Source organism: Acanthisitta chloris, unplaced genomic scaffold, assembly GCF_000695815.1.
Source record: "Acanthisitta chloris isolate BGI_N310 unplaced genomic scaffold, ASM69581v1 scaffold37125, whole genome shotgun sequence".
NCBI classification, from domain to species: domain Eukaryota; kingdom Metazoa; phylum Chordata; class Aves; order Passeriformes; family Acanthisittidae; genus Acanthisitta; species Acanthisitta chloris.
Genome location: NW_008676062.1, coordinates 5,471 through 17,239, shown reverse-complemented (window position 1 = coordinate 17,239; position 11,769 = coordinate 5,471). Strand labels below are relative to the sequence as shown.

The 11,769-nt window shown below is 38.5% G+C and overlaps 1 protein-coding gene across 1 annotated transcript; it reads left to right on the top strand.

Moving 5' to 3' along the window:
* The first annotated feature begins 2,655 nt into the window (after positions 1 to 2,655).
* On the top strand, positions 2,656 to 6,917 carry TCEB1 (transcription elongation factor B (SIII), polypeptide 1 (15kDa, elongin C)). The gene is made up of 3 exons (XM_009075975.1): positions 2,656 to 2,709; positions 3,839 to 3,982; positions 6,479 to 6,917. Exons 1-3 carry the CDS (start codon positions 2,706 to 2,708, stop codon positions 6,667 to 6,669), a joined length of 339 nt encoding a protein of 112 aa, XP_009074223.1. The 5' UTR covers positions 2,656 to 2,705; the 3' UTR covers positions 6,670 to 6,917.
* The last annotated feature ends 4,852 nt before the right edge of the window (positions 6,918 to 11,769 follow it).

The window sequence follows — 11,769 nt, the reverse complement described above, 5'->3', positions numbered from 1 at the left end:
GCTAACTAGGCTGTCTTTATTCCTGTACTTTCTGGCATTATTTGTATTGTAAACCAAGGCACATTTTATCATCACCGGCATAAAAAAGGGTATCACTTCTGTGGGCTTTTTTTAAGTATTATTGTGTATAAATCTTAAGTGGTTTCACTACTCTTTCAGAATGCAGTGAAGGGTTTTGTGGCTAGAAGAAGAGGTAGCACAAGTCATTCTCTTCTGCGAAATAGAAGTAATTATGTAAGGTGTCCCTTCAGTTCCTGAGCCACAGCTGCGCTCCAGTAAGGTGCTTGATTTCCATTTACAAAAACTGTTCACATATGGTCAAAGTTCCCTTTAGTTTTGGGCCCTAACTGTACCAGCACCCAAATGTAATTTCCTCAGATGAGTTCCTGTAATTATTGAAAATGATGAAGGCATTTAACACTCCATATTAAGGAATCTCTATTACAGCATACACAAATTAACTCTCAAAGAGCATTCTTCAATGTTCCTTATAGTCAGGAACTCTTCACCTGCAAGATTACAGGTTAAGATGTTCCCTATACCAGTGGGGAAGGAAAATATCTTTTGAATATATTTCTGTAAAGTCAGGATAATTTTCAAGACAGCAGCAGTGTAAGTGGGGGGTGATTTTTGCTCATTTCTCCACAGGTAGCTAAAAACTATTGGTTATGCTTGTGCAGTTTGATTAGGTGCCTTCTTGTGAAAGCTTGAGGAAACAGACTATTTTGTATTTGTAGCTATGAAAAAAGGGAGATGGAACACATCAGCATCATAGAGATGTAGAGAAATGAAGTTATCAGCAACAGGAAAGATGTTTGTAGTACTTCTTCCAAATCTTGCAGCTTTCTCAACTGGCTTACTTTTGTTTGCTAAACTTTTACCAGAAACATAGGAGGGAGAGAATGTGGGGGGGAGTGGTCTCTGTTCTGGTCTCTGCTGGCCTCAACTCTGGATATTGGCTGGGAAACCTCCCATGCTTACTGGTGCTGTTTTCCTGGATCCGTGGGCACACAACAGTAGTTCATTGATTTGTGCTGGGTTAATGTTTGGAGAGTGGCTGCTGACGTGAAAGGGGTTTTAGAACAGCAGGTGGGTGGAAGTCCTCTTGCAAAGGTTTATTTTCCACAGCAGAGATGCAGTTCAGTGTAAAGAAATACCAGTTGTATCTGAACATACCAGATGTGTTTTGCAAATAAGTGCTTCCATTTTTCTAACTCTTTGGATTCATTTACGTGGAGAAATACATATGCAGCAAGCTGGATGTCAGTGTATAAGCTATGGAAGCACCTGGGTAACTTACTGTGAGAATACCTACATTAAATGTCTGAAGTAGATTATCCAGGTGACATTGTTGATTGTATCAGGAACTCTCAATGTTCTGGGAAGGACAGGTTGGAGACCAGGTATTTAGTGCATACTGATTAGACTGATCCCTGAGCCTTCTCTCCAGCCTAAACCACCTCAGTTCTCTTAGCCTCTCCTTGTATGACAGGTGCTTTGATCCCCTGCTCATCTTTATGGCCCTTTGCAGGACTCAGTTTGGTCTGGCATGTACTGGACCCAGCACTCCAGATGTGTTCCACTAGTGCTGAGTGGAGGGGCAGGATCCCATGCCTCAACCTTCTGGCAATGCCCTTCATAGAGCCCAGGGTGCTGCCGGGACACCTTTGCTGCCAGGACACACTGCTGGCTCATGTTCAGCTTGTCCACCAGCACCTCCAGGTCTGTTTCTGCAGAGCTGCTTTCCACAGGTTGGCCTCAGTGCTGGCACCTGGGGTAATTCTTCCCAAGGTGTAGGGGTTTGCATTTCCCATGGATGAACTTCATAGATTTCCTGTTTTCAAAACATACTGCTCATCAGCATTGCATGTTGAGTATCATAATATTCTTTTCTGAAGAGTATTTGTGATAACTGTCACATGAAAAGGAGAAATTTACTCAAACCCTTAGTGTTTGATTAGTCTGTCAGTGCCCCAGGAAAGCCAAGACCCTTGTGCCCAACCAGTCTGTTGGTGTCCCGTTATGAACAGTCTTCACTGAAGAGTTCAGTAGGTCAGAGGACAGTTTGACTGACTCATTCAGGGCCACAACCAAACAGGGAAAACCTCCTCTTGGGTCACCACACCTTCACCCACTGCCAGTGACTGCTAACACCCTTGAAGGACTCACATTAACAGCTTACAGGATATCACTCTTTATTAATAGGGTTGTGACAGATTAAGGTTTGAGGATTGCCAGCAATAGTATCTGACCGCAAAATATATTCAAAGCAACATACTAACAAGCTCTGATCACCAATAAAAGTTAGCTTGAGATAATGATTCAGTGCACATAGAGTACAGTTTTTACCCAATAGGTGTCACTACAGGGAGAGTCTCATCCCAGAAGTTGACGGGGTCTTTCCCCCAGCTTCTCCCCATTCTTACCTCACTTTTTTACTATTTCTCTATATTTAGGTGGAGCTTAAGTGAATTTAGTCATACATCTTACTCAGTGGGGGGTGGTTGTACCTTGAGGGTGGATATCTCACTATAGTCCCTGAGATAACGTTGGGATGGGGACACGCGTCAGTCCAAGGAGAAGGATTTCACCATGGTTGCTGATTAAAAATTGTACTGCTGACTCAAAATATTGCCCCTTATGTTTTTTCAGACGCTCCTATTGCAGAATCTGCAGTTGAAAAAAAACATTTTTTTTATAAGAGAATGGGTAAGTTCACAATCTTAGTGTTTTTTGTTTTCCTGTGATTTGAAGCATTTTCTCGTGTCATTAGAGGAGGTGGATTGTAAGACTTTAAATGTTAATCTTGTCACTGTTATACTTGTAGCCTCAAAGGTTAATGGAGCTTCCTACAAATGTTTTGTAGGAGAGTTTTCTCCCGTTCATTTATTGTAAGACTTGTTCAGAGTGCATCTATTGAACAATAAATTCACTTGCTTAATATGCATAGTCCTGAAAATGTCCCTGCGGAAATAAGATGCCGTTAGGCTTTCATAACACTAAACGTTTGGGTAGTGGACAAGAAAATTTCATTGTGTACTGTTTCAAATATATCTTTGCTTGTTTGTTAACTAAGGTCAGCCTGTTGAATTCTGGCTAAAAGATCAGCATAAGGACTGGTTGCTGATAAATTACATTGTGTGTGATCTCACTTCGTATCTGGAACTGTTGTATCTGCCTCTACAAATTACTTGTAAATGAAACATGACTAGACAGATTCTGGTTTTATCTGTATGTTTTCTGAATGTATTTTGGCACTGGCAGTATTTTATTAAAATTGGCAATAACGACATGGTAATTCAATTTTAACTTCAAATTCGCAAAGTTATTTGATGGGGGAATGTTTTATTTGCTATACTGGCAACAGTAATTCAACTTTTAAAGGTAGTGCTGTTTGGAACAAGATAAATGAAGGAACAAACAGGGAAGGGACATGAAGGCTTCTGGAGAAACACAGTAGCAGGTATTTAGTGAAATAGGAGGGAGAAGAGAAACAGAAAAAGCACAGTCAAAACTACTGTGGGGAAAATTTCCAAATTTCCCTGGGTTAGTGCTTTGGCACTTGTCCTGTTTTCCACCAAAGGCCTCAACATGGGAGTGCACTAGCGCTGTACGGTTCTGGGTCTGGTTGGGCAGTGAGGGAGGATGAGTCTTATTTCGTGTCATTTCTTCAGTGCAGGAATACTGACTGCTTTTGTTCTTACCTGTGCTTCAGAAAGCACTTTTTCCTTGCAGTCTGTATTTCTAAATACCAGATTTGTGTTTAGGTAACATAGCATTCTTCACGACGTGAATCAGTTCATTGTGTTCTGAAACTGTTACCTGTTTTCCATTATAGATGGAGAAGAGAAAACGTACGGTGGGTGTGAGGGCCCAGATGCTATGTATGTGAAGTTAATATCCTCCGATGGCCATGAGTTCATTGTAAAAAGAGAACATGCATTAACATCAGGAACAATAAAAGCTATGTTGAGTGGACCAGGTAGGTACAGAGGATTTAGTATCTTCACATTCTTTGTTTTCACTTTTGGGCAGTTTGAATTTTTCTCATGCAGTGAGTAAAAGTTGGAATGGATGGTAACTTTTCCAGGTCCTGTCTAGTTTGTGTTTCCATCAGAACAGTCCACCTCTGTGGAGTATTGTGCTACCAGACTTACAAGAGGTGTCTGTTTTTGGACAGTTAGCGATCTTACAGTGTCACTGCTACTAGTGTCCCATGGCATGAGAACTTGAGGTGAAATGTGTAGCTGTCACGTTCAAAACAAACGAGCTGGAAGTTATTTATTGAACTTCTGGTATTCTGTATGGAGTTAATTTTCTTCATAGGTGGTGACATGGTTCTCTGTTTAGATTTGTGACCAGAACAGTGCCGATAACACACACCTATGTTTTAGCTATTGCTGAGCAGTGTTAGCACAGTGTTCAGGCCTTCTCTGTTTCTCACTCTTCGCCCACCTAATGACTAGACAGGAGGATGTCCAAGAGGTTGGGAGGGAACATGACCAGACAGATGACCCAAAGTAATGAAAGAGATATTGTATGCTGTATAATGTCAGGCTCCAAAGTTAAAAAGGGAGAGGAGGGAGTTAGGGAGGTTAGCCACCTTTTGCTTGGCAACTGGCTGGGCATTAGTCTAAGTGTAGGAGGTGGTGATTACCTTTGCATCGGTTGTTTTGTTTTCTTTCTCTTCATTCAACCCGCAAGTTTTCCTACTTTTACTCTTCCTTTCCTCTTCCTTTGTCCACAGCTGGGGCAGGTGAGCAAGTGGCTGTGTGGTGCTCAGATGCCTACTGGGGTTTGGGCCACATATTCACAACATCCTATGGCAAGGAGTTCCTGAGCTTAATGCCGAAAACTGGCTTAATTTGAGACAAGGGTAGATGAGCTTACAGAAGGGAAATACCCTGTGTGTTACTGAACATACGAGACTACATCTAGTTTAAGAAGTATCTAAACTAATTATTGAAGACCAAACCAGTGGAGGAGAGAACAGGGAGAAGTTAACACACGTACTTTCCCTCTTCTGTGCCCTCATCCTGTGTGTTTACGTTTGCCTACTTGAGTGGTGGATGACAGTAGCCTACATAACAGGCAAAAACTGATGCACAGGAAGTTCTGCCTGAATATAAGTAGGAACTTGTTTACTGTGTGAGTCACTGAGCACTGGAACAGATTGCCCAGAGAGGTTGTGGATTTTCCCTCACTGGAGGTATTCAATTCTGTTCTGAATTTGTTTCACAATGTGCAGGAACAACAGGCAAAGTAGCCTGCTTAGGTGGCTAGAAACTGACTCTGTAAAGGAGTCAGCATTCAAGAATATTTTGTATAAAAACTAACAAGATAAATGGGTTCACGAGGAAAAGTACTGTTGCAGTCTATTATAATAGGTCATAATTTCACTGATGCATTCAGTGCTGTGACATTGCCAATATGCTAACATTTCTTCTGTTACTTCTGACTGTTCTGTTCTAGAATTCAAGCCAGATTGGCTTCAGTGCATGCAGATACTTCTGCACAAATCTGTGTAAACATTAGTAAATAGCTCTGCTTTATAGTTAGAAGGGAATGCCTACAGAAATAGTGGGAACCAAACATTGCTAGTCTCCCATAAATATGGAATATGTTAGTAGTTTTTGTCTTTCAGTTTAGGAGTTTAAAGCTTAATGATTTTAAAGTCCAGAGACATGAAGAGAGACAAAGACAACAGTAGAAAGGCTGTGGAACTGACCATAGGATGGCTCCACATCATCCAAGTTTCATGCTTAGAGGCACTATAGCAAGCTAATTCCAAATGTACTTGTGTTTTTGAGATTTGAACTTTGGATAAATTCTTTAATATCTAATAGGGATAAACTCCTACTGTGTGTAACCTTTCCTCCAGTACAACTAGAATTTCCCTGTCCCTGCTGCCTGCCTGTTTTCACAGCTTATCAAGTGAATGTGTCTTTGAGGCTTCAGTCCTCTTGTCAAATCTGCCTGAAACTGAGAAATTCAAAGCTAATGGGTCACAGAAGGGACTGCTGATAAGTGTGCATATGCAGATACAAAACATCTATAAGCCTTTTTTTTTTTCCCTTGGATAAGACAGCTAGAAATTTGGATTGGTGCCTCTTTTGGTTTTGCTCTTTTTTTTAATTGTTCCTGTCACCTTTGGGGCTGAACTCTCTACAGTTTTAGAGCAATATTAGAATTAAATCTAAATTTCTGGTGTGGTTGTTCAGTATATTGTTAATAGGCTGCAGCCAAAATAAACATTTTGTAGTGCTGGAGATCTTCATATTCTTGAGGGTTCTGAATGTGGCACATTCTGCTTTACCATGAAGGATCTAATCCCCAGGAGTATGTGACTTACACAGGTCTGTTTAGAATGTGTTGTGTTAGTATGGTGAAGTGTTTCATTTTGCAGTGAATTGCAATTCTGACTTTTGCTTTGGTGTGGTTTTTTTTTCTGTGTTGTTGTGTTGTTTTTTTCCTACAGGACAGTTTGCAGAAAATGAAACAAATGAGGTCAATTTTAGAGAGATCCCATCCCATGTGCTATCCAAAGTATGCATGTATTTCACCTACAAGGTCCGCTATACTAACAGCTCTACAGAGATTCCTGAATTCCCAATTGCACCCGAAATTGCACTGGAACTTCTGATGGCTGCAAACTTCTTAGATTGTTAAATAAAATAAATTATGATAAAAAAATGTAAAACTTTTTTCAGTATTTAATACATGTAGTTCAGTTAGTAACTTTTTTCAGATAGCATGTTGCGTGTGTGCTGTTGAGAACTGTAAAGTTCACTGCAGAGGCAATTGCCTTCAATTCTTTTGCATATAGCAATCATTCAGTTAGAGTTTGTTTTGCTGCTTTCACAAACAAGGACCTTTTCACAAACTGAGACAAATAAACAAATATGCCAATTAGTAGATGGCTATGCCTTATCCTTTAGGTGTGGTAGAAGTTTCTTTTAATGCAACGACCATAGCAAATACTGGAGTTTAGTCTAATACTCTCTAAAAGGTAATTATAGTTACATATGAGTAGCTGTTTAGGGTTTCTAACTTTCTCTTATTTTTCAAGTTTCTAAACATCTGAACTTAATCTCCTTTGTAAGATAGCTGTCCTTTAGCATAGTTACACTGACTAGATTAGAAGTGCCCTCCCTAAGGTTTGTGTACTGCCAGTGATATTCCATTTAGGTTGAAAGTGGAGTATGTAGGAGAATGCTCTTAAGGCTTTTAATTTAAGTCATAGTATAGACATGTAAATGTGTACTTGATATATTTTCCTTTTATAACCTAAATTTTCCCTGTTAGTAATTTCAAATACTCAAGTCACTTGTCTGTACAGTAAGAGTGTGATCCTACTGACAGTGACTTTCAAGGGGAAAAATACCTGTTAAAATCTGTGTATATTATCTTCTATATAACATATAAGGTTATTCTTAATATAGTCACTTGACCTGTTAAGGATTTTATATGGCTTCAGTTATGGTTTCTTCCCATTGTTCTGATTGTTTATGTAAAGTCTGTATTTAATCTGTAGACTAGTAGTCATTTAAATTTTGTAACATAGCAACTGAAACGATAACAGTTATCCTACCTTTTACCTCTTCCTCGACCTCTCCCTTGTACCCACAGAAAAAGATCCTGAAATGTGGAGGTCTTTTATATTTGAAGGAAAGGGCATTAAGCAGATGTTTAAGGAGCTGTTTTATAAATTTCATAGGTATTTCCAATGTTTTTACAAATATTTTAGGGGAAAAGGATTGGCAAGCCACTGACATAATACTAGAGTGGAACACATCATCTCTCGGTAGTTCCTGCTGGCAGTTGCCTATACTATCAGTTCTTTGTTCAAAGCAAGTTTCCGTAAAGAAAAAAATAACACCCCAAACAACTTGAGACAAGAAGTTGCTTTTTGTTCTGCTGCAACCTGAAGAACTCTTCTGCCAAAATCATCTGTAAATGAGAATAAATCTAATGCCTCACGAGAAATGATGCAAGAACAATGTAGTTAGCATTTCCATCAGCCGCCACTGCTTCAGCTTTGATTTGATCAAGAAGTGATTGTGGTCTTTCATGGAAAAATCCATCCGACTGATGGTGAGACCTCGTGCTTGATGTATTAACTCATGGTGAATTTAGAGGGCTGAAACTCTCCTCTGAACCTGTTTGTCAACATAAATACAACTTTGAAGAGATTTCTCTGGACAAAAACTAGTAACTCACATAGACTATGCAGTCTGCCCATGGAGGAGGTCAGTTCTGACAAATTTTATTCTGGGCTTGACAATGCTTGATAGACAAGCTGACACTTGTCTGTGTGTTGATAGATTAGCTGACATTTATTCACATCACATACTTTGGCACAATTTAATGTGTTTAATGTGGGGATGTTTATGACTAGATTGGTTTTGCACGATAAAGCTGAAGTGCATTGCAGGGCAATTGTCTGAAATCCTGTGTGTAAGCACTCTGGTCAGTGCTGTTAGTAACTCGTTTTCAAGAGCACTAAAGAGATAAACCAGAGATACCCTGTTGTGCTGCTTTTGTCAGAGCCACTAGGAATTCTTTAAAAGGTCAAGGAATACCAACATGGATATCTTACTCACAACTACATATCAGTCTGAGCGAGTCTTAAGTTCACTGGCCATTTTTAATAGTCTTGAGGTTAATGACTTGAAGTTAAAATTATTTAGCTTAAAATTAAGGCAAAAGGGATGTCATTTTTTAAAAATGATGGTTCTTTTGTTGTTTTTTTTTTCTTCCCCCTTTTAAACAATTTCCTGTTAAAATACATTGCATTTTATGATTCTGTACTTCAGCAGTGAGGTTAAATAGCTGGTTTAGCTCTAAATAATAATTTTGTTGGTTTTCTTTCAGCTTAATGTGTCATACAGTAGCTTTGAACACTCAGGAAATGCAGTAGTGTCCTAGAGTGCACTATTTGCAAAACCACTGGCTGTTAAAACTAACCAGATTTCTAAGGGGGAGGGGGGCAGAGGGAATTAGTGCAATTTCCATGATAGTTACATGGGTATGCTATTATCAGACAATTGGAAACTTACCACGCTTAACCCCTGAGTTCTAAATAAATTTCAAAGTTGAAAATTTTTAAACCTGTGTTTCTGTTGATTTATGACCAGTCAGGGCGAGCAAGTGTTCCTGTGCAGAATCATCATTTTCATGGCTATCCTACACGGTGAGCAAATTGCTAATGTAATTAGTATTTGAGTAATAGGTAGTGAAACTGCATGTATAAAATTAAATGTGAGGGGGGTTTTTTATAGTCCTGGAGAGTTTCATAGATTTGAAATGTTTAAATGTCTTTGTGCTGCTCTGACTTAAAAGTATTCTCAGAAACAACCAAGTAATTAAAAAGCATGGTATTCCTGAGCAGGCTTGAAGAGGATACTTTCAAGGATACTTCAAGGATATTCTGCTGAGGATATTTTGAAGACTTCGTGTCCCATAATACTTCTTTTATTTAGTAAGCTAGTCCTGTATCTGATGGTTCAAATTTTAAACTGAACTGCTGATTTAGCCATAAAAACTTGCTGATTCTTTTGCTAACTGTAAGCAATGAGAAGAGCCCTGCTGGGTTGTGCTTTGCCATCATTTGAGGATGTCTAAGCTGCTGAAGATGTCTCTGATGATCTCCAACCTGAAATGGTCTGTGCATCTAGAATGATCAGAACTCCATTCTACAAGACGTGAAATTCCTTTTTGGTTTTGAAGTTGAAGAAAGGAGGATTTACCATCAGGATTCACCGTGCCATTATATTCAACAGCTGCGTTAAATATGATATTTTAATGGCATTCATTTCTTAATTAACAGTAGTAATTTTGGAAAATTGGTTACTTCTGTCTGCGTTTTATTGCTGTGTATCCTATTTCACAGGCCTAAACTGCAGCAGTGGCTGTTTTTTTCAACCTTGTTTTCACTCTTGAAAGGGGTTTCCCAACACCTGCCCAAATCTGTTGGTTTGTGTGGTAGATAAAGTGGACAAGGAAATTCTGGGGCAGGAAGAGTTAGCTTTCCAGTCCATGTGTTCTGTCCCTAGTTTTATTTTGTCAAGTCTTGAATGTTGCAGTATAATGTAAGGGAGTAACAGTTACTGCAGAGTAAACAAAAGTACAATGTTAGCATGTAGGTACTAATGAGAAGTAGCATTTTTCCTAGCTGAAAACTAGTGGTGGAGGCTATGGTATAAACTTCATTTCAACAACTAAGAAAAATAGCAGGAGCTTATTAAGACTGAGTGGATTTAGAAGTTAAAATTAGGACGCTGGTTTTTAAAGACAGACCAAAGCTTTGCAATTAGCAAAAAAGACATTAGGTAGGGGTTTTTTTTCCCCATGCAAAAAGTTCAACTTTGAAGAATTTTGACAAATAATAAACTGGATTGGAGTTGGATTTCTTTTTAGTTGTAGCTTAGTAGATGGCCATTTTTTGGGAAGATAGCAATGCTGTGAACTCGGTGTGTGGCACAATGTAGAGCACAGAGTAGATATTGTGATTATTGGCCACCTGTGAAAGTTGAGTGCATCACTAAGGAAACACAGAGGGAAAAAGTGGTGAGTTTTTATCAATTCAAGTTTTAACAAGTGTTATGTGTCATAAGATCAAGCTTAGTGTATGTTACATCTATAACTTAGGCTGTGGTGCAGTTTCTCTTCTGTGGGGAAAAAGGTCACTAAAATTTAAAAAAGAAAGAAAAGATACATCTCTCTGTCACTGCTGTATTACTGTTTTGGGTTTACAGAATACAGGATTTTCCTACCATGCTATATGGCAGGAGATCAGAGATGCAAGACCATGATTGTTCTTTCACAGGTGAAGTACTTCAGTGTTTTATCCTATTGAACTTAGGTACTTGGACAGTTTTCAAGATGTTAATCATGAAATGTTTTGTAGCCTGACTTGCAGAGGGTAGAATTGGAAAATCAAGCCCAAATTGCCCTGAGATATGTACTGCCCTTTAGATTGGTGAAAGGAATGACTTGTGAGCTTTCGGATAAATTAAAATTTACAGTACAGTGTTAAAATTACTAATTGTCAGGACAGTTTTGTGAGATTAGTTCTTTGGGAATACAGGCATGGATCAATGCTTATTTATTTGTTGTTAATTTCTTTCCTGAACAGGAATTTACTTTGAAGTTAAAAACAAATACAGTTAATCCCATTAATGTTAATTCAAATAGAAAACTGCCTTTTCAGATGAGAATTCATAGCTAAGGCTTTTTCCCCTATTAAAAAAAATAAAAAATCAGTACTGGTATCTATTTACACTAATATAAAACCTTTATCTCCGAAATTACCACTACACAAAACCAAAAGTAATGCATAATTCATGTCTTATGTTGCTATAAATTCTTGTTACTCTGTCTCGTGAAACAATGGGATGCTTAATTCACTCCCACATAAATAGTTTTGGTTGGTATCACCAAGCCTGAAAAATATCTAGGGTTTAAATGCATTTGTCACAAAGGATTTATTTTCTCCTTTTGTACAGGGAAAAGCTTCTCTCATTACCCTACTAAACTGACACATAATGTTTTCTAGAAGTGACACTCCATTTGAGCCAGAGTTATTTGCAGTTTGCCACAAATGACACATAAAAATGATATATCAATATTTAACATTTAAGCTACTTTCATAGTTGTCATAGGGTACTTTACTAATGAAAAATATGTGACTTGTAATAAACTGCTCTGACTTAAGGAGAGAACTGTCTGAAAATACACAGCTGAAACAGTCAAGTAACTGCTCATCCA

Bases quoted from the DNA above. Each gene is read 5' to 3' on its own strand.
- TCEB1 (XM_009075975.1), top strand. The intron at 3,983-6,478 runs GTAGGTACAGAG...TTTTTCCTACAG, and splicing joins AGCTATGTTGAGTGGACCAG to GACAGTTTGCAGAAAATGAA.